At 42.8% G+C, this 23129-nt stretch overlaps 1 protein-coding gene across 3 annotated transcripts in view; it reads left to right on the top strand.

Moving 5' to 3' along the window:
* Positions 1–23129, top strand: part of LOC133373490 (septin-2) — a 481091-nt gene that overhangs the window by 17917 nt on the left and 440045 nt on the right. For all 3 annotated transcript variants that reach the window (XM_061603307.1, XM_061603306.1, XM_061603308.1), the window contains exons 5-11: positions 2012–2135; positions 7156–7290; positions 8925–9042; positions 13838–13939; positions 14349–14494; positions 18404–18487; positions 20641–20698. In XM_061603307.1, coding sequence (XP_061459291.1) covers positions 2012–2135; positions 7156–7290; positions 8925–9042; positions 13838–13939; positions 14349–14494; positions 18404–18487; positions 20641–20698 — 767 coding nt within the window. The remainder of the gene's footprint in view (positions 1–2011; positions 2136–7155; positions 7291–8924; positions 9043–13837; positions 13940–14348; positions 14495–18403; positions 18488–20640; positions 20699–23129) is intronic.

Below are 23129 nucleotides of genomic sequence, written 5' to 3'. Positions count from 1 at the left end.
GTTCTGGCTATTGATCCTTTAGGAAATGACTTGTAAAAAATAAAAATAAAAATCCCTAGTGCTTTTTGGAATGAAGTGCATTAAAGTAGCCCATGGCCAGGATCCTTAAGAGCCACACACTGAGTTTTGCATGCCCAAGGCAGCTTCGGTCTTTTTGAACCGTTTATACCTACCACGCCAACAGAGACATTCAGGGTGGCTAACGGTTGTCATAAAGTCCCAGTGAAGCAACTGTTAACCTTAACACAGTCACCTGTTAAAGGTATTTAGCAGTACATTTGTTCTGCTGGTAGAATGTTGTATGCCAGCAGAACATTGATGCGCAAGAGGGTGCATAAGCAGGTTGCTGGTAACTGTGTTGCGCCATAGATTGCGCAATCTGTTTCACAATGGGTTTCCGCCAGCGTAACTTTGCATTGGATTCCTCTGTTGCACAGTATTAAAACTCGCCTGTCTGCTAGTGCAAGAGCCCTCCGTACAGCCCCATGTGATTACAGCTACGTGGAATGGGGCAGCATCGCTATCCTTCTTGGCCCATCCTGAGTCCTACCAGCCCTTCTCTCCACCCCACCCTTCCTGTCAATCGTCCACACGTGTGTGCGTATGTGTGTGTGTGTGTAGGAATATCTGTAGAGGGGAACTTATAGAGAGGATCCTATTTGCATAGGCTCCCCCTGTGATTTAGATCCCAGATTGCCCAGAGTTCTAAATCATTGGTGGAGGGGAGCCTGTGTGCATAAAGTGAGGATGGACAGATCTGTCCATTTCGGTTCTCCCGGTTTCTCATTTTTCCAATCTTAAATTCAGTTCTCCACATTTCTGCAACAATTTCCTTTAAAAAAAAAAAATCTTCATAAAAATTCTCCAGCATTGTAGTATGAATTTCTCCTGGTAAACACCTTTTTGTAAGCAGTTTTGACTAAGGCACACCTTTTTGACAGCAATGTCTTGTCATATAATGCATTTTTGTATGTTATTTTCACTCATATTCATTTTCATGTACGCTTTCCCCTAACTTACGCATTTTTGTTAATATTGTTTGGTTGGCAAACTGCGTTGCAAAATTCGAATTAGTGCGAATTAGTGTGTTTCGGTACTCTGTTTAAGCAAGTGTGAATGTGATAGATTTGACTTGAAATGCAAACTGAGTGGCGTCCCTAACATAAAGCAGGTTACCCTCTACAGACACGTCCTCTCAGTGGGGCTGTTGGGTGTGCCCCCACTTTCCCACTCCACATGATTACAATCATGTGGGTTGAATGCCCGAATAGGCTTGTAGAACTTCCAGATCTCAAACAGCACCAATACCGGGTCCCATCCATACCATACGTTTAAAACACTCTTATTTCACTTTGACAGTCGCTGAGAATCCTGGGAACTATAGTTTGCTCAGGGTGCTGGGAACTGTAGCTCTGTGAGGTCAGTGCCCTTAACAAACTGCAGTTCCCAGGATTCTCCCTGACTGTTAAAGTGGTATAAATGTGTGGTGCCGATCTGACCTAAAAACGCAGCAGCCAAACCTGAGTCCAGATGGGATTAACCTCTTGATAAAATGCACATTTAAATAGTATTGTCTTTAGCCTGATGCCTACATGCACCAAAGGGTGGGTTTCGTGGGACAAAGGTTTCCATAGCCTGGGTGCCACCAGGGAGAAGGCCTCATTCTGAGTTCCTTCCTTCTAGACCTCAGATGGTGGTGGGACATGGAACAAGGCGGTCTCTGTGAGTGTCCCAGAAACGTCAAGGAACACTAAGCCCTGATTTGGACTTAGGAATTCTATGTGGGCAACGGCTGAGGAACTCTGAGAAAGCTGGGCACATGCATGGATGCACAGGCATCCTTGGGATCTAGGTTGGCCACCGTAAGCATTTCTTCATGGGGGATGTCATTTCCTGTCCAGTTTCTGTTACACACACACACACGGAGGTCTCTTAGTCACAGTAGCTTCGATAATATGGTACTGCTGTGATGACCAGGAAACGTTAACATTATAAAACTTTTCTCTTCTAGAAAAAATAGAGAGAACTGTCCAGATTGAAGCTTCCACCGTGGAAATAGAGGAGCGAGGGGTGAAGCTCCGTCTTACGGTAGTAGACACTCCAGGATATGGAGATGCCATTAATAGCCAAGACTGGTATGTTTTGTTTCTCCCTCCAGCTGTGATACGGAATCTTCACATCTGTCCTGGGGCTACCGATATTTTGTATACCGCTCCGGTGACCACGTTTGGAAGCATTTTCTTAGTACAGACTTGAACCTCTGGGAAAGGGCTGTAGCCCAGTGGTAGAGCATCTGCCTTGCATGCAGAAGGTCCCGAGTTCAATCCCCGGCATCTCCAAGTAGGGCTGGGCAAGACCCCTGCCTGAAACCCCAGAGAATTGCTGCCGGTCAGTGTTGACAATATAGAACTAGATGGACCAGTGGCCTGTCTCAGTATAAGTCAGCTTCCAGCGTTCTTGTGGTTTAACTTTCATGGCTTCCTGTCAGTGCTGGGCTTTAGGCGGGTGAGACACACAGAGCTGAGAAGTGTGAGCTCCAGCAGGAACAGGATCTTCATGAAGGGCTGGACCACGCCTGCTACTCCCCTCCTCACTTTGGAGTCTAAACTTCAGACTGCACTGGAGGGTGGGTTTGAATCGTTGGATGTCCTCAGTGTGTCAAAACCTCCCTGCCTGTGGAAAGCTTTTTAAAGTGGAGCTTTTTAAAGAATGCAGATCATGGTAAAGCAGTACAAGAATGTGGAGTGCAGGAGCCTGCCTTATACCACGTCAGGCTTCCACTGTTTAGCCACCTAGTCTGCTTTCACAAGCAGCGGCTCCCCAGGGGCAGAGGTCTTTTGCATCGCTTGCTACCTCTCCTCCTCCTTTTCGGGTTTAATGTCGAAGCAAGGCCATGGTGAGGCCCTCTTACCGCCACTTCCTGGCAAACAGGGTTACCACTCTTCACTCACAGCCTTTCATAGGGCCTCGTAGGCTTCCAAAGTGCCGTAAAACCTCCAACACCACACCCCAGAGGTTTGTGTCCTGTAGGACAACCTCCAGGGACAATTTTGTAAGCCCCAGCTCCTTGAGCCTACAAAGGAGAGGCTGTCTGTGTCCCGCTTACTGTAAACAGTCCCATAGAACATGACCAGCTGTTGGTCGTCCATTCCACAAACCTCGCAACACTCAGGAGCAGTCTTCCCAACCCTGCACAAATGGCGAGCCCAATGCCCAGTCAAGGCTCTGAATGAGCTAACCTGCCTCTGCCGCCCTTTCAGTTTAAAAAATCGAAAATCTTCCAATACTATTATTTATTTTTTATTGCATTTGTATACTGCCCCATAGCTGAAGCTCATAGTAGGCAAAAGGAGAAAACCCTCCTACCTGTAGAGCCCACCTCCCACTGCCTTTGTTATTCACCTGACAACATCCGCTTCACCCAGTGTTTATCTTCCAAAATGATCAGTGACAATGCAAGGTCTGTATACCCACAGTCCAAAGCCTTCCTGGCTAACTGATCTGCCGTCTTGTTCCCAGCAATGCCCACAGCAGCCAGAACCCAACAAAACCGAACCAAAAGACCTATTAGCTGACATTCAGTATTCAAAAGTCTTATTTCATTCACCAGACTCCGCTTACATCCCATATCCCCACTCTGAATAGCCAACAGCCCTGACAACTCTGCATGCAACGTGGACTTTCTGACCCTGGGCCTTTGCTGTTTTGTAAGCAGTGTACTTGAATCAGGGCTTTAGGAAGAGATCTTAGCAGATGCATGCACTGGTGTGCCCCCCTCCTAATGGTCCACCAGCTGAGCAGTGGGGCTAAACGATTCATTGGGCCCCCTTTTTATGTGGAATTTTAGGAATATCAGAAGCTTGCCTTATGTATATCTCATGTCAAACTATTTGCCCACCTAGCCCAGTATTGTCTACTCTGACTGGCAGTGACTCCCCAGGCTCTCAGTTAGAAGCCCTTGACATCATCTGCCGGATCCTTTTAACTAGAGGTGGAAGGGATTGAAGCAGGGAGCTTCCATTTGCAAAGCATATGCTGTACCAGAATTGGTGGGTGCTCCCGACTCCTGCAGAAAGCAGGATTGAAACCCCCCCCCCCGATGCACAGGGAGTTCAATCCTGCTTGGGTTCACCAGTCAGTACATTGTAGATGTTCACTACAAGGGATGCTGTAAACTGGGAAAAACGGACATTTATGAATTTGGGCTGAAAAACAACCAAGCAGAAGTTATGTGTAGTACTGCTTTGGCCCACCGTGTATGCTTAAATTTGTAATAATTTTTCTTCCCTGGAGTGATCTCCCAGCCTCCCTACACTGGAACGCTTTTGTAATTTTCTGTAATAGCTGATTCAAATTTCCTCCAGTTGATCTCCAAGTCCCTCTCGCTTGACTATTGTGTTGCAAGTAGGACGTCCTGTTGATTGTATTCAGATGCTGTGTTTATTCTTTGGAAATGTTTCTCAAAGTCCTGCGAGTTGGAATCCCCACCCACTTTTTCCGGCAGGGAGGCTGAGTGAGTGAGAACAAGGTGGAGCTATGGCCCGTCGCTGCATCACTGTTGTGGAATGTGCAACAAAGGATTAACTTGTGCGGTAGCGGATTCAAGGGGCTACGTAGAAACTATTGTTTTTTCCTTTTGCTACTGAAGTGGGGCCTTCAGTTCCCCTCCTCTCCCCAGTCCACAAGAGTCTAGTGTTTCTTTTTTTTAAAAAACCCTTCTCAACAAGATTTATACTTCAAGAAAAAATAGATCACGTTATTTACAAAGAAGAAGAAAGCGTTGATGCTGCGGGCACAACTCGCCTTAAGCCAGAGCATGACCACCAACTGAAGACCAGTCTTCTGTGCCATCTTTGTTGTTGTTGTTGTTGTGTCTTATCATTTGAATGCTCATCTCTCTTATCTGCTTCCCTGGGGATAGCCCCCGCCCCCCCAGACAGGTTCCAACGGAAGTCTGGGATCCTCCTTCAGCGGCATGGTTTATTTATTTATTTATTGTTCCTGCCCTTCCTCCCAAAAGAGCTCAGGGTTATGTCAAAACTGAGAGTCAGTGTGTCATAGTGGTGAGGAGGTTGGGGGAAATTCCCAGCTGTGAACTCACTGGTACATTTTGGTCAGACGTAGCTTTCAACCCCGTCTGCCCATCTTCTGTCATACCTTCTAATAATGGCTTACGTACAGGGCGGTCATTAAGGATTGCTGAGATAGTATAATGCAGGTGTAGGGAACCTTTGGCTCTCCATATCCTTCCATGCTTCATAGGGCTGATGGGAGTTGTAGTTCAGCAATATCTGGAGGGCCAAAGATTTCCCACATAAGCATTTAAGAAAAACACTATATGATTTTGTAATGCCTTTGCAGTTATTTCTCTTTGTCGAATTCAAGGAACCTTCTGGTTGTACTAAACCTGCCGTGCAGCTCTTTATTAAATAAAAGGTGTCAAATGATATTTCCTCTGTTCTTCACCCTTTGTCCCAATATAACAAGGCTAGTCTTTCTGGACTGCTGTTGCTTTGGTTAGAAGGAGAGGGTGTGTTTTGGCGACGTTAGGTTTATTTCATTTTCTCAAAAAAGCAATTTTTTTCCCTATAGGGAAAAAAAAGATTGCTTTGTTTGCATTGTACAGGATATGAAGTTCTTTAAACTAATGATACTGTTGTGGCAGAAAGCAGGTGCTTCCCGGAAACTGAAAGGTACAATGCATTGCTGTTTTACCGTTATAGGAAGAAACTGACCAGCAGTGAGGATTTGAAAGTAGCATGTACGCAAATTGCGGTAGAGTAGCAGAGAAGCTTTGAGCAGCGGGCTGTCATGCTAGCGGGCGAGTGAGTTTTAATGTTGCGTAATAGAGAAATCCAGCACAACCCTTGCACTAGCAGAAGCTCGTTGCGCCACAGATGGTGCAATCTCCTGTGCACCAGTTACCAGGGACCTACTTGTGCATTCTCTTGAAAACAGCATTGCGCTGGAGCAAAGCATTTCACCAGCAAAATAAGTATACTACTAAGTGACTTTAAGTTAGCGCTACATAGGATATAACCCTTTTTTTGGGGGGGGGGGAGGTGCTTGGATGTGAATTCCATTGGAGACAGAACAGGATTTGTTAATTTAACCGCTTTTGTTCATGAGATAATTGAAAACAGCAGTCTAAGTTTGATGAGTGCAGTGTTACTTTTGTTTAACTCTTCTACTTACACAGAGACTTCCAAAATAGGAGATCTCATTTATTTTTCTCTATTTACAGTACATGTATACTGTATACAGAGAATGGATGTTCTCTGGGCGGTGAACACTACTATCTAAAGTGGCTCAAAAATTTGCCCTGGTGTGGGGTGGAGGGGCAGGGGAGGTAAAATCACCAGATATGAAGTTCATGAGGTTAGCAACCCTAATAGCACTAGTCATAAAGAAAAAGCTTGAGAAAGGAGGAAGTGAAAGGAATAGCAAGGAGATGACTCAGGACAAGCTGGCTGTCTTGTCAAAAATGGGTGGGTGCCTTCCTTTTTCACTTACACTTAATTGTGCTGGCATTTGGCAGCCGCACATCCCAGACATGCTGTGTATGGCAACGTGAACACGGTTTATGCCTCCATCGCTATGCATGTCATATTCCTGACCTTGCTTTCTTTTACCATTGAGCATCTCCCAAATTTGCAATCCACTTGCCTTAATGTCAACGCAAGTGAGAACTTACTCCAGGCAGGAATAATTTTACGCTGTACGGTAGATCTCTCTGTGGCTGGGTACACACTGCACATTTAAAGCATCCTTAACAAACTACAGTTCCCAGGATTCTTTGGGGGAAGCCATGGCTGTTAAAGTGGCATTATAATGCTTTAAACACAATGTAGATGGTGCCTAAGTCAGTGTGATGCTGTTGATAATGTAGGACTAGGTCCTGGACAGGAGGGGACACAGGTTCAAATCTCCATTCAGTCATGAATCTATGTGGGTTCATTCATTCATTGTCTCTCTCAGCTTAGCCTACTCCACAGGGTTGTTGTGGGGATAAAAAGGGCAGCAATGTGTGCAGGAGAAAGCATGTAGACTGCTCTGAACTCCTTGAAAATCAAAAGTGGAAACTGAATTTTTCACATGCCTGAATGCAAACATGCCTCATTGCAAATTCCTCCTTTCCCTCTCCTTTTATTACAGTTTCAAGACAATAATCCACTACATTGACAATCAGTTTGAAAGGTACCTTCACGACGAGAGTGGCCTCAACAGGCGTCATATAGTAGACAACAGAGTCCATTGCTGTTTTTACTTCATATCTCCCTTTGGGCATGGGTAAGAAAAGATTTGCATTCTAGGGTGAAATCTTTACTCCTCTAAGCAGGCATGGGGTAAATTTCTGCAAGGGATTTAACTGCCTTATTAATGGAGCGAGTTTCTTCATTGTCAGTTAGCCAACTCAATTAAAATCATCTTTGGGATGAATGACCACCTTTTACAGCGGTGTATCCATTTCAGAGAGGATTTACTATTAAAACTTTGCCGGGGGGGTACATATTAAAAAGGAATGGCTATCTGGAAACTTAAAAGTTGTAATAACCACATCCTTTCATATATGTGTATGGAAAGTTTAATTAAACATGTCAGCCACATACTAAGTACTTTGACCTTTTTCCTGAGTTTTGCAAGTTCTGTTTGTCTCTAGCAAAGGTGGAACTCTTAACCTTTTTTTAATTTACAAGATTTACATTTCAGCTTTGTTGTTATTATATGCCTTCAAGTCAATTACGACTTATAGCAACCCTATGTATCAGCGACCTCCAATAGCATCTGTTATAAACCACCCTATTCAGATCTTGTAAGTTCCGGTCTGTGGCTTCCTTTATGGAATCAATCCATCTCTTGTTTGGCCTTCCTCTTTTTCTACTTCCTTCTGTTTTTCCCAGCATTATTGTCTTTTCTACTGAATCATGTCTTCTCATGATGTGTCCGAAGTATGATAACCTCAGTTTCATCATTTTAGCTTCTAATGATAGTTCTGGTTTAATTTGTGTAACTTTAAAGTTGACAACGAGAATATTGACAACTTGTCAAGGATTATCAATACCTTGGCACAGTCATTAACCAAAATGGAGACAATAGTCAAGAAATCAGAAGAAGGCTAGGACTGGGGAGGGCAGCTATGAGAGAACTAGAAAAGGTCCTCAAATGCACAGATGTATCACTGAGCACTAAAGTCAGGATGATTCAGACCATGGTATTCCTGATCTCTATGTACGGATGTGAAAGTTGGATAGTGAAAAAAGTGGATAAGAGAAAAATCAACTCATTTTTAATTTACGAGATTTACATTTCAGCCTAAGCTCTCTGAATAATATATAACCTTCCCTCCCCCCAACTGAAATAACAGTATGAAAAATATTGAACATTCTAAATCGAGGAGGAATCTGTGGCCCTCCAAACATTGTTAGAGACCAACTCCCATCAGCCCCAGCCAGCTTGGCCCGTCATCGGGGATGATGGAAGTTGCATTCTGGCGGGATCTGGAGGGTTACAGAATATCAAAATTAATGGCTAATATAAAAATAGTAGCAATAGCAGGATTAATTACCAGAGGACTAATTCTTTGCACAAGAAATGCACAAGAAAAAAAAGTATTTATGGGAAGACATTAAAAGACAGAGACAAATGAACCACAATGGGGAATGGGTATTCTGGAGTTCCAGAGCGACCATAGAGAAGATCCCACTGGTTGTTGGGACTTTGGTTTTTTTGATCCATAACATGATCCTTAACATGCTGCTTACGGGCTTCCCATTGGAGCATCTGGTTGGCCACTGTGAGAACAGGTTGCTGGACTAGATAGGCCACTGGCCTGATCCGGAGGGCTCTTCTTAGGTTCTAATGCAAGGGATGTCTTCACTTACGACACTATTAAGGTTTTTTTTTTTTTAATAATTGATATGCAGGCTCAAACCCTTGGATGTAGAGTTCATGAAAGCGCTCCATGGGAAAGTCAATATTGTCCCTGTGATCGCTAAGGCAGACACTTTGACACTGAAGGAGAGAGAGAGACTGAAGAGAAGGGTATGTATCTGCTTTTAAAACAAAAGCCCTTTTGAACCCGCACGATGAGCATGCCGGGGGAACAGGACCATACCACTGGGCGCACCCCTAATGTCATGTGCCCCTTGCTCTGAGCTCAACCTTTTGTGTTTGGGGCGTAAGTGATCAGGGCTCCTGGTTACATGAAGGATCTACACGTATATGGCTTTAGCATCCTTTTGGCTCTGTGTGTGACGGTTGTGGTGCGGGACCAGACGGATGCATGACACGGGTTGGGGCCAGCAGTATGGTCCCGTTCCCCTCCTCCGCCTATTCACTAGGTCTGAACAGGAGCTACTAGCTCAGCTCAGTGTACGACTCAAGCTGCTGTGCACCAATTAACCTTCCATCAAGACAGCTCTTAGGGACTGTGGGTCTGTCTTAAGGCACATGAGGGCAACCCGGAGGCCAATTGTAGCCCTTGTGGGTCTCCCCAGCAGCCTCCGGAAAGTCCTCCGCTGCCATTGCTGATTTTATCACTGCTACTCGTGGTATCCAGCGCCCTTATTCCATTAGCACAAGGATTTATGCTTGCACAGTGGGACTTCCCCCTACTCCTTCCCCTGCGTGGGCTCATGCCCTCCCCAGATCAGCACCGGAGAGCTGGGGAAAAACTCAGAAAAGATTTAAGGGCTGAATGGGGGGAGGAGAGGGGAAGAATGTTAAGTTGCACAAGCAGAAATCCTTGCGTTGGTGTGTTCATGTAGCACCACCTTGGATACAGCTCTAAATTTTTTTGGGTGCTTGTGATGGGGAGGATGGTACACGCGGAGGATCATCCTGATGTGCCATCCTGTCCATGTGACTTGTGATGTCCCCTCTAGTCCAGGAGCTGTCTGGCAGACTGGGGGTAGCACAACTGTGGATGGGGAGATGGCATGCATGCCCTTGTGTCTGTGAATGCCCGCACCATCAGCTGTGGGCACAGCTACTGGCATACAGCCTCCACCCACTGACCCATCGTTACCTGTGTGGCCGTTGGAGTCAAAAAGGTTGCCCACCCCTGATCTAAGGACAGGGTCAAAAAGCACAGCTCTGCTGACATGAATGGCCAACTACCAGCAGCAGAGATGTCTTCATACGGCTAGAGAGTGAAATATTCTGTTCTCAGAACGTCTGTGTGACCAGACTTTGTATATAGTACTTATATTGTTGGTGTAGTGTTTTCTGTGCTGGTTTACGTGCTGCATCTTGATTACTTAATGCAGGTGTTGGGAATCCTTTGGCCCTCCAGATGTTGCTGAACCACAAATTCTGTCATCCCCGATGATTAACGTAAGAACATAAGAAGAGGCCTGCTGGATTAGGCCAAGGATCCATCTTGTCCATCGCCCTGTTCTCACGGCGGCCAACCAGATGCCCATGGGAAACCCGCAAGCAGGACCTGAGTGCAAGAGCGCTGTTCCCTCCTGTGGTTTCCAGCAGCTGATATTTCGAAGCATACTGCCTCTGACTATGCTGGGGCTGATGGGAATTGTAGTTCAGCAACATCTGGAGGGCCAAAGGATTCCCACCCCTGACTTAATGGATGCAGAGAGAAGTGACTTGCAGGCATTGGATGAACAACCGCAAGATATGCCAATAAAGCTTTCCTATTACCTCTGCAACAGTCCTTTTCAGTGGAGTTGCTTCAGCTGAGAAAGTTTAGTGTGTAGTAATGAAACTACGTGCATGTATACGTGAATCAGACTAAAAATGAGTTGTGTGCATAAGTGGTCTATCAGACAGGCTGAAGCGTAGTTTAATTGCTCTTGATATTTCAGAAAGATAACTGAATACATCAAGGGGTCAGGAGGAAGGAGTGAACTTCAGCAATGAAGGCTTTTTTGTATGTGTGGGGATGTGCACACTACTCTTCAATTAAATTCCTTACCTTAAAAGAGAGAAAAGGACTATTGATCTTGGCAATTGTGGGGTGGTGGTAGAATAAAACTCATTTTACTTAAATCATTTCAATCAAAAGCTAGGATTAATCTGCATCTGCCTGTTCCATATCATTGCTGTTAATTAAGCAATTAGTTATCAAAAATAACTACTACTACTACTAATAACTAATAATAAATAGTTATCAATAAAATGTTACTGCCCTGGGCTCCTGCCAGGAGGAAGGGCGGGATATAAATCAAATAATAAATAAATAAATAAATAAAATAAAAATTTAATGTGTTTACAGCGCTTTCCAGGCTGTCTTAATACGCAAACCTGTTGAAACTATTCTTCTTTCTCTAAATGTAAGCTTGTAACTGGTCATTATTTAATTCACGGTGTGGAATCTTTTTCAGCCTGAGGATTGCGTTCCCTTCTGGGTGACCTTTGGGGAGGCACATCCCAATGGTGGGTGGGACCAGAGGCAAGAGTGGGTGGAGCAATGAGCGCAGTTTTTACCTTTGTACGGTAAGCTAGTTCCTGCACATGCTTAACTCCTCTCTCGATCCTCCATCCAAGCAAGCGAGAGGTATTATTATCAGAGCTCATGGACACGTTCCACCCAGGAAAAAAAAGAAGGGGGCCAAGCAGGGCCAGTGAGGGCTGGGGCTTGGAGAGAGGGTGTGACCTGGGAAGAGTTCCGAGGGCCGCATTTGGCCCCTGGGCCTGGGTTCCCCACCCTTGCTTTCAATGCGCGCAGGCAGTAACAAAACTGTTGCCTAATAAGGAGCGGTTAAAAGGACAAATAAATAGAAACATCTTGGTCCTGATTATTTTTGGTCCGCTGGAGTCAGCCATTGTTACCAACAGCTTAACCGGGACCGAATGTTTTTAATGTTGATCCAGAGCTTTGAAAGCTTAGCTACTGTATATTTTTCTTACTCAAAACATCACTGAATGCAAAATCTCTAATCAAGGCAGGGGATCAGGATCTGGCTCTTCTGATGGAGCTTTGAAGCCTCTGCTATTTTTTTTTTTTAGATGTTTCTGCCATTTGGCAGTCAATCTAAGGTAAGGAGGGGATGTGCGAGGTTTTTTGTTTTTGTTCTGAGGTTTTTTGAAGAAGCAGATAACTTTCTCGTGGGGCTTCTGTCAAGGAAACTCAGCTTGGAGTCATTCCTGTTTTGATTTGGTGGAATTCAAACTTCATCTTTAAACAACAACAACAAAACAACTTGGAGTGGTAAGAGTTAGAAGGCAGCTTCACAAGCTGTGCCCAGCAAAGCCATGAGAGGAAACCTGCTCAAAAGAGTGATTGCATGAGAAGGGGGGGAACTTGCATTTTGACTTCTTACACGTTTCCCCTGGGAAGGCTAATCTTTAGGAACCACAGAACCTCCTGGGGCCAATAAAACTGATGTTTGAAGAAGCAAAACTCTGCTTCATTGTTGGGAGTATTAAATTCAACTTGTTTTTCTTGCAGTTCTCCCCCCCCCTTTCAGGAAAGCACTCGGTTGAAGAGTTGTGATACGTTTTCCCAGCACCCTTGTTAGTTTTTTCCCGCCATTGTTTCTCTCTGCAGGTTTATCGCTAAGATCTCTGCCCAGAGAAATGGGCTTGCTTGTGCCGTGCATGTAATGAAAGGCAAACTGCAATGCCACCCTGTGCCCACACATGCCTCGCTGTCATTGGGACAGTTCTGTAGCATCTCCAAAAGATGCTGGGTCTTTAAAATCCAAGTTGTGTCAGCTATGCCTCCTTGAGGAGGTGCAAAGAGCTGCATAGAGAGCACCTTCCTAGTCTAACGTGTTGTACTTTTGGTGGACTGGGCCTAGATGGATGGGCTATTTGTCTCCTTTTCTGGATTGTCATTCCAGAGGGCCATTGTGCAATCCCATTACTTCCCCTTTCTGTAGCTTCTTTCTCAGGGAACTTTTTTAGTGCTTGGATTGACCAAGTGACCCTCTTTGTAATATTCTGTCCTGGCTGAATGAACTGGCCGTGTCAAGCCCGTATACCATCCTGTAACCCCTGCTCCTCCACTTAGCTTGTGCTCTGTCTTTGATGGCTCTGTTGTGGTGCATTTAAACCATAGTTTCCCATTACAGCAAAACCCAGAAACTGTGGTTTTATTTATTTATTTATTTATTTATTGAATCTATATCCTGTTCTTCCTTCCGAAGGAGCCCCGGGTGGCAAAGTTATCAGCAGATCAATTTAACAGCAAAAAGCATTCTAAAAACATTTGAAAACATTCTAAAACACAGTTACAGTTAAAAACAGTCTTTCACAGTGACCTTCGGGCTGCCAGGAACAGTCCCCTTCGGCCATCAAAAGCCTGGGTAAACAGGAATGTTTTAAAATTCCTCCTGAAAGTCAATAGGGATGGAGACGGAGACATTTTAGAAATCTCTGATTTCTAACTAGGGATACAAATCCAGAATTTGATTCCAGTTAGTAAGCCAAGATTAAATCAGAATTTCTTATATTTATTATTTTATTTATTTAATTTAATTTATATACCGCCCTAAGCCCGAAGGCTGTCTGGGCGGTGTACATAAAAGATAAAACAAGCACAGTGTATAAATACAATAAATCAAGAACCAATAACAAACAAACAATAAAAGAACCAAACAACGTCCAGAATACAAGATAATAGTGAAATACTGTTAAAATACACTTTAAAATGCCTGGGAGTATAAAAAGGTTTTCATATTGGATATACACAAACCACAATAGAAACTCCATGCCAAATGAAAGTATAGGTAAGTGCTTTATGATCAAACCCCTTAACAGCTGGAATATGCAAGCTCAGTAGGATTTGAAATAAAATTAATACACACGAGTCTACTGTAGAGTGTGGCTAGAAATCATAATTGCAATTTTCTCCACTTTTTGCCCACACCTGTAGGTTTTAGATGAGATTTCTGAGCATGGCATAAGAATTTATCAGTTACCTGATGCAGACTCAGACGAGGATGAAGAGTTCAAAGAACAGACCAGGGTTCTGAAGGTGGGTTCAGCACATGCTAAATCAGGCATGCAATTCTGTTGTTAACAACCTTATTCTAAATATATTCCTCTCATGGGTGTTGGCATCATCATAATTATCGGTTATCAGAAGGAATATTTACTGCCCTTTTTTTGCACTTGAAATAATTCCCTAACTCATGTCTCAGAACACCAGTCTCTGAGCCAGTAGCAGAAGTTACCTTAATCTTTGCAAATGAAATAAATTATTTTCCACCCATGGGTTAAAACTCTGCATTTCAACATTAACGAAAGTAGAGCTTTTTCATGGAATGTTGTGGCACCCCTACGTGTGCCAAAATCTTTGGATATTTCCGGGACACTCAGCTGAATCCTACCTTTGGCATTACTCAGTGGTAATCTTATACAGTGTAATGTATTGACTCATCTAGGCTAGCATTCCTTTTGCTGTGATTGGGTCCAACCAACTTATTGAAGTGAAAGGAAAGAAGATCAGAGGTCGCCTGTATCCTTGGGGAGTGGTGGAAGTCGAGAATCCGGAGCACAATGACTTCTTGAAGTTACGCACCATGCTGGTGTAAGTAGAATCCCTTGTTTAGCCTCCAGCTACAGGCATCTCTAACGGAGTGCGTTTGCCAGGGGAGGGCCGTGGCTCAGTGGCAGAGCATCTGCCTGGCATGCAGAAGGTCCCAGGTTCAATCCGCGGCATCTCCAGGCAGAGCTGGGGGAAAGCCCTGCCTGAAACCCTGGAGAGATGCTGCCATTCAGCGTAGACAATATTGAGCTAGATGTACCAAAGGCCTGACTTGGTATAAGGCAGATTACTATGTCCTGTCTCTTGTACACTTTGCCCACAAAAGCACACGCTTGATTAGCTGTAAGGTTTATTTAAGAACTTTGCTTCTTTCTTTCTAGTAAAACTGTTTTTGTCTTTTTTGTTTCTTGGCTTTAATGCGCTGCTAGGGAAGGGGTAGGGGAAGATCCCAACCCTGTTTTGTTTTAATTAGGATGCATCACGCTTAGAAGCTGAAATTCCCAAATTAACTTACATTTGAAATGTCAGGATGTGTGTGCCGGAATCCATCATGTCTTTATTGCAGGGGGAATCTTGGCATCTGAGTTATTCCAGTATTTGATTTGGCAAGAAACTGAAGTTGATTCTAGTTTTGTTTTTAAATGCATATCTATTTTGAATCATAACCACATATAATTTTATTGCTCATGTATTGATTTATTTCTCTCTCTCACACACACGCACGCACGCGCACACACGCACACACGCACACGCTTTGACTTGTTACCTTTATAAGCTTATAAGAACAATTGTACCAAAAGATGTTTGAAATGGGGCAGGTAGAGCGTTCCTTGCAACAAGTGCTAAGAAACGAAATATAGCAAAAATCCAGAAATATGTTAGAGCTGATAAACTAAAAAGTGCTACTTAGCTGTGTAACTCTTAATAATGTCTGAGTTATTCCTTGCTCTGTAAATCCATTAATTCCCTGGTATTCAGAACTTAATTCAGTTGTACATCTTCGGCCTGGTAAAGTTCCACTCAAACATCTCCCTCTGCTGGACTTTTTTCATGCTACATATTGAATTCCACCCTTTCTGATGATGAAGCCGTAGTGATAATGACAGCTATTTTTAATTTTATTTTTGCTTTTTTTTTTTACAATTGCTAAATACAAAAAAGTCTAAAGACTAAATTAATCAGTCTATAAATATACAAACATTATAAAAATGTTGAATACATTCTGTCCAAAAACACTGAACGTTATTTATTACAGGATTAACCAACAGTTCCTTTTCGTTTGCAAAATCATTACTGTTGTAAAAAAGAAATTGCTTAAGCCAAACGTATTTGATACACAATAAGACCACAGATATAATTAAATCTATATCTCCCCCAATAGCCCATATGAATTTATTGCCTCTTGCATCCTTTTATTCCAATATGATATGAACAGGCTCCATTTTTCCATAAACCTGACATCTTGGTATTTTCACAAGTAATGTGGAAATCAGATTTTGTATTTTATTGTATCTGTAGATCAAAGGAAAAGGGGCTGGGTTGATGGAAACACACATTCACTTAACACACTGCTGGTTTCCCACTCTCTGTCTTCAGTCTCACATGACACATTCCAGACTAGAAGTCGATCTTTCCGTAAATATCCCTGATGGATTTTTTTCTAAAGGAGGAAACTCTGTACAAAGCTTACAAATATGTACCATTGCAGCATAGAGTTGCTGAGGCAGTCGGCTGTGGGAACAGAATAGTGTCTGCTTTCACTTCAAGTTTGGAATAGGTTAAAGCTGAAATTAAGATTTGCAATCTTGTCATTGGCAAGACAGAAGATACAGTGTCTCCGTTAAGGGTCAATACCTGTTGGTAAGAATGGAGAGTTTCATAGATGGGAGAACATCAGAAACTGCCTTTTACAGGGTCAGGCCATTGGTCTGTTTAGCTCAATATTGTCTACCTGACTAGAAGCACCCCCAGGGTCTCAGGCAGGAGATTCTCCCAGTCTTATCTGGAGATGCTGGGGATTGATCTTGGGACCTTCTGCATGCAAAGCATCGACCACTCAGCTACAACTCTTCGAAAGTTATGATGACTTAATGCCTCTGTGTGTGTGTGTGTTCGGGGGGAGGCAATGGATGAGTTCCAGCCTCCCTTTTGTTAGGGAATTGTGTATATTGATGTGCTGGCAGGTGGACGTTAGATCAAGATCTAAATGTGAAGGATTACTGTTCAGCAGGATAAACGTTTGCTTAGAAATTATTGAAAAGATATTGAAAAGATTAGTTCAAGAAACTACTAGGCATATGAGCAGATGGAATAGTAGTCTTGGACGTGAAATTCTATGAGCAATCTGGGACTAAAAAAAGGTAAAGGTGTCCCCGCACTTGTAGTGCAAGTCATTTCCGACTCTTAGAGTGACGTCTTGCGACGTTTACTAGGCAGACCGTATATATGGGGTGGGATTGCCAGTTCCTTCCCCGGTCTTTCTTTACCCCCCAGCATATGCCGGGTACTCATTTTACCGACCACGGATGGATGGAAGGCTGAGTGGACTTTGACTCCTTTTACCGGAGATTCGACTTCCTCCTTCCGTTGGAATCGAACTCTGGCCGTGAGCAGAGCTTTGGCTGCGTTACCGCCGCTTACCACTCTGCGCCATTGAGACTACATCTAGAATAAAATATGCCCTTGTGTTGAGCTTGCTGAAAGTATTTTAAGTTCTTGTCCAATTGGTAATTGACACTTTAGAGACTGAAACAGACCAGCTTAGAAGTTCTGGGCTGTAGAGCTGTGTGTGGATTTTTCTTCAGTTTTAGTTGTTGTACACAGCAGTGAACTGGAGTAGGTTGTTGAAATGTGAAATAGAAGATCTAGTGGCACTACCTTGTTGCGCTATCTGGAAGGCCTGGGTAGAAAGGAACCAATCAAATTAATATATAATTTGAAAATTCAGCTAAAACGTTGAGAACGGGAGAACAAATTGCCTCCTTTGGTAAGGGCTTGGTTTCATAAAACTTGTTTTCAAGTTGTTTTAAATTTCATTTAGAGAACTATGTTGTATTCTAAGGGAGGATAGATTATTTGCCCAGTTGGGGGCAACCGTATAATGAATATTCCCCCCCCCCCATTTGAAACAGATTTTTTCAACTTGAAATATACAGATGGCCCTTTTGTTGTTTTTTATAGTTTGTTTTGTGTGAATTTGTAGGCTTTTTGATAAACTCACATTGCTAAATATAATATTGAAGAATAGCTAGGAATAAAATACGCATGGAAAATAAGAATAGAACTTATAAAGAGTGCATATGGAGATGAATATTGGGTTAGGACAAAATAATTAATGTTTTTTTCTAGGAATTAAATTTTGAGAACCAAGTACAGTGAATGCCCACTGAACCTAACGTGGATTTATTCCTGAGTGACCTTGCTCATGATTTGGTTACCGCTAAAATAAAGTGCCCGTGTTCCATTGGTAGCAAAAGATGTCTAGCTCCCTAGGAGAAATGTCTAACTCCCTCTTATTCCTGTTTCTGATGGATGATATGCAGTGCAATCCCAGGCCTATTTATTCGGAAGTAAGCCCCACTGTATTCAGTGGTGTTTACTCACTAATAAGTGTGTTGGATTGCAGCCTAAGACTATATTTCTCTGTGGTTTTTATAGTGACAGAGTTTTCCATTCATAATCCCAGATTATATTTTTTGCTGACTCCTTAATTGTTTTTGCTGAGTTTTGTCTTGTCTGTTTATAACGTTATTATGTTTTTATTACATATATAAATTTTCTTATACGTGACTTTGAGGTCCTTTGGCCGAGAAGCAGCATGAAAACAAACATTGACATGAATCATGTTTGTGAAGGTTGGTTCCCTCCCCCCCCATCTAAGAGATTAAGATAAATGAATGACTGAGGAGCACCTGGCAAAAGGATGTTTCAAAGCTGAGCTTCTTGTTTCAGGACACACATGCAGGATCTTCAAGAAGTGACCCAAGATTTACACTACGAAAACTTCCGGTCAGAGAGACTAAAGCGCACTGGCAAGTGAGTAGTGAGATGGGCTTTCTCCCTTGTGACTCTGTCCTGTCTTACTCTTAAAAGTAGCGTCAGATACGACAACCCTCCCTCTCCAAAAAACCCTGCTGTATCTGCTGGTGTCATTCTCACAACCTCTCCTTTCCTTCCTTTTCCTAACCTGAAAACACAGAAGGAAACAAAGGGTAGCAAAAAGAGAATAGGATTCTTTTTTAACTGCTTCCACTGTGTTAATTAACAGAATGCTAGTTCTGCGAATCGCAGATGGGGAGAGTGCTGTTGCACTCAGGTCCTGCTTGCAGGCTTCCCATAGGCTTCTGGTTGGCCACTGTAAACTCAGGATACTGGACTAGATGGGCTATTAGCCTGATCCAGCAGTGCTCTTCTTACGTTTTTATGCCGTAGTAGTCAATACAGAGCTATACGGACAAATAAAATAACCTGGTATAAGACTCCTATTTTCTGAACGGACTGAAAGCATGCAAAGCTATGATTCCCTGTCTGTCTCTTGCACAGGTCTTAGAGCAATTCCTACGTCTCTTGCACATATCCCAAATGGTTTAACACAGCATGCACTGATGGTCACAGTGGGTTATGTTCAGAGTCTGCGTTTGTGTAATGCAGAGTAAGCTCACGTGGATGATGTCGAGTTGAGACCCGTGTGTCTAAACGAACCATCCCCCAATCAAATACCACAGACAGAACTTCTAATATCCCCTCAAGCACTTGTGGTTTCAGTGCAGCTCGTTCATGAATTCAGCCGCAGATTGTCGAGTGCTGAGTAATCCAGTGGTGTACATGCATGTAGGAAAATAGGAAGCTTCCTTATATTGAATCCATCTAGCTCAATATTGTCTGTGTTTGATTGGTAGCATCTCTCCAGGATCTCAGATGGGTGGGAAGGTCTCTCTCAACCCTACCTAGAGATGTCGGGGATTGAACCAGGGTTCTTCTGCATGCAAAGCAGATAGTCTTCCAGTGAGCTACAATCCTTCCCCGTGAACATGAGACTTGGATCCCCAGCCTTCAGAAATGTTGTCCAGCCATTCTTAATCAAGAATATCCCAACTTGCTTCTCTCTGTGTGAATTTTCTATAATCAGGCAAATATTCTTGGCTGGGGAAAAAAAGTCTAATTTCTCTTCCTGATGCTATTCTAAACTCACTCCTGATCAATCCCTTTATGAGACTCCCCTGCCCCTGACGATTCTGTTGCTCTTTTTAGCGTGCGAATGTCTTCTGTTCACCGTTGCACCCTTCCTGACAGCAAACCTGTTCGTCTCTGCTTCTCTTTGAAATCGCTCAGTCCGAGAGTACAGAAATATTTCTAGTTAAGGAAATGACCGTTTGTGTGTCTGGGCTGTTCCTTTGTTTTATGGCTGTGCTTGGTGCCACAGGGTGTGGGTAAGGAGGTAGGCAGAGGAAATGGCCCCGCTTAAGTGTAGGACAGAATTTGGGTGTAAAAATCCAGGAAATTCCTTGTATGAAACAAAAGTGAAGAATGAGAAGGTGACAGCAGCAAGGCTGCCTGGGCTTGAGAAAGCTGCATAAAACATTGCAGGAAAACAATTCACCCTCTACCGTCATCTCGCCTTTTGGAAGAGTGGCTGCAATATGGCTGTTTCTCAGTTCAAGGAAATGTCAGTTGATTCGTCTCATGACTTCTAATCTGTTACATCTGCCTAAATCTGTAAATGAATAAAACAGCATTTTATTCTGCATAAATCGGTAAATGAATAAAGCAGCATTTTATTCTACTTGAAGCAAAAGGCATTTTCGTTAGCTTTTCAATCAGGTAGGGGGAACCTCTGGATCTTCAGATGTTGCTCGACTCCCAGTTCCCATCAGCCTCCCCCTGCACAGCCAGTGGTCGGAGATGATGGAAGTTGTAGTCCAACAATATCTCTGCTTTAGATAAGGCATGCATCACCTCCTGTGAAGGAGGAAAATCTCTTTTAAGGAGGTGTTTGCCACCCATGGATTTGTAAGTACTTGCATTGAAAATACATACATTTTTTTAAAAAAACGGGGTGACTTTTTTTTAGTTGATCAATAAATACTTTATCCATTAATCTGGTTGGTTGTCTCAGTTGTTTCAGCTCACGGTCTCAGTCTTTGTTCTTTCCCACCTGTGATTTAACATGTGTGTCTTGCTTCTGGCAGGCCTGTTGAAGAAGAAGTTGTGGACAAAGATAGGATGCTTCAGCAGAAGGAGGCTGAGGTAAGATCATAAGCTAAACTAAGATAACGTCTCATTAGCCAGGCATGTGGTTGAGTCAATGACATTGTGCAAGTCAAAATAAAGAGATACTCATTTTGGGACGGGGTGGGGACAATCCTTATTTCCTACATAAGAACGGTCCTGCTGGATCAGGCCAACGGCCCATCGAGTCCTGCATCCTGCTCTCACAGTGACCAGCCGGATGCCTCTGGGAAGCCCACGAGCAGGAACTGAGTGCGATAGTCCTCCCCCATTTATGTCCCCCAGCAACTGGTATTTGGAGGCATATTGCCTCTGGGAGTGGATGAAATATATAGGCAGCATGACTAGTGGCCATTGATAGCCTTACCCTCTGTGCATTTGTCTAATCCCCTTTCAAAGCTATCCATGCTGGTGGCTGCGAATGCATTGTGTGGAAGTAGACTCCATTGTTGCAACTATGTGCTATATCATTGGTTCCCAAACTTTTCCTCCCATGGAATGCTTGAAAATTGCTGATGGCCTTGGCGGACCACTTCATGATTTTTCTGCCTGTTGTAGCCCTTGCTATTGTATTTCTATTGCTTCCTTTTATTTCTTACATTAAAATTTGCAGTCCATAGAACTCAAACTGTGATACAATAAAATACAATATAAGGAATAAAAGGAAGCAAGAAAAGGACAATTAAAAATCAGTATGTATATTTAATGCGGACTTGCCATGGATCCACCTGAATGAAGCTCACAGACCACAGGTGGTCCGAGGACTACAGCGTGGTAACCCCCGTGCTATATGAAGAAGTACTTCCTGGTTTCTGTCCTGAATTTCCCACCCTTCTGCTTCATTGGATGACCCCGAATTGTAGTTGTACGAGTGAGGGTGGAACACGTCTACCTATTCCAGTTCTCCACACTATGCATGATTTTATACACCTCTAATCAGGTCTCCTCCCCATCTTGCTTATTGTTTTTTCTAAGCTTAAAAAGCTATATATGCTAAGCAGCGAGGATGGTTTTTCTGGCTGCATTTTGAAGCAACTCTGCCCTCTGCTGGCCACACCTCTCCTTCCGCACTGCTGACTTTAGACCTTTCAGGATTCCCACAGCAAAGCATTGTCTCTACATGAGCCTACCGCAAAGTGTTTCCATTGGCCACACCTGGAGGGGCAACGGGTTGAGCTACCAATCAGCTGCAAATTCTGTCTGAAGCTGAATTAAAAAAACCACACACAGTCAAGCTGATCCGACCACTTTTTAGAGTAAAAAGGGGCAGAGTTTGACTAGCGTCATGTGTCCCCGTTTTCAGAGAAGAGAGGTGGAGACGCACTGGAACTGGCACAGCAGTAAGTGTGTTTCTGTCCTTATAGAGGAGTTGCTACAGCCCATTGATCATTTTGCTAGCCTTTTCGGCACCCTTTCCCTCTCCACACCATCGTTTTTGAGGTGCTGTGACTAGAGCTGTACACAACATTCCATATCTTTGCTGTGTCCAAACGTAAGACCATTCGTATATCATCTTGTATCTAGTTGATAGCCAAGTATCTAGCACCCACTGCTGGCTGCTTCTTTTTTTTTTTTTTTACAATAATTTTTATTCAAATTTTCATAAAACATAGAAAACAAAATCATAAAACATTCAAAGACAAAAAACAAAACAAAACAAAAATGATTAAACAAAAAAAAATAAAATGTTGACTTCCCATTTGTCACATATCAAATCAGTTATAGGTCTACAATATATAACAATCCTGTCTCTTAAATCATATTATAAAATCACTTTCCTCCAGTAGTTATCTTAATTAATCATCAAATCTCATAAACATTACTTTATTCTTTCCACAAAAAGTCAAAGAGAGGTTTCAATTCTTTAAGAAATATATCTATCAATTTTTCTCCAAATAAACATGTCAATTAATCCATCTCGTTAATAATTATAATAATCTTATTGTCATAACCATAGTCCAAATAAACATTTCGATTAATCCATCTCATCAGAATCTGTTAGGTCCAATAATTTCAGTAGCCATTATTCCATTATCCCTATTAGTTCCATCTTCCATCTTCAATAGTCCTGTTAAGTCCAGTAATTTCAGTGTCCAATCTTCCATTATCAGTATTCCATAATAATCTTGCTGTTGTAGCCATAGTCATATAATAAGAGTCTGATGGGAATTTCCTCTATCCCAAATATTTTCTTGCCATCCATTCTGAATAAGTTGCTGAAATACTGTTGTAAAGTCATATCTGTGTTCTTCTTTTTTACAAAATGCACTGGCTCATCTCTTAAGAGTTTTTCCATTGTCACATGGCTGCAGTTAATTCCATAGATTTTCTCTATATCAAGCTCCATCACATCATTCCAGTCCAGAAGATTATCCAAGCCATTGATAACTTTATCTCTAATATCTTCATTAATTTCTTCAGAGATAACGTTAAATTCCAAACAGTAGAT

The sequence above is a fragment of the Rhineura floridana genome, chromosome 19, assembly GCF_030035675.1.
Source record: "Rhineura floridana isolate rRhiFlo1 chromosome 19, rRhiFlo1.hap2, whole genome shotgun sequence".
NCBI classification, from domain to species: domain Eukaryota; kingdom Metazoa; phylum Chordata; class Lepidosauria; order Squamata; family Rhineuridae; genus Rhineura; species Rhineura floridana.
The sequence above is the reverse complement of the archived record's forward strand: the minus strand, read 5'-3'. Positions and strand labels throughout refer to the sequence as shown.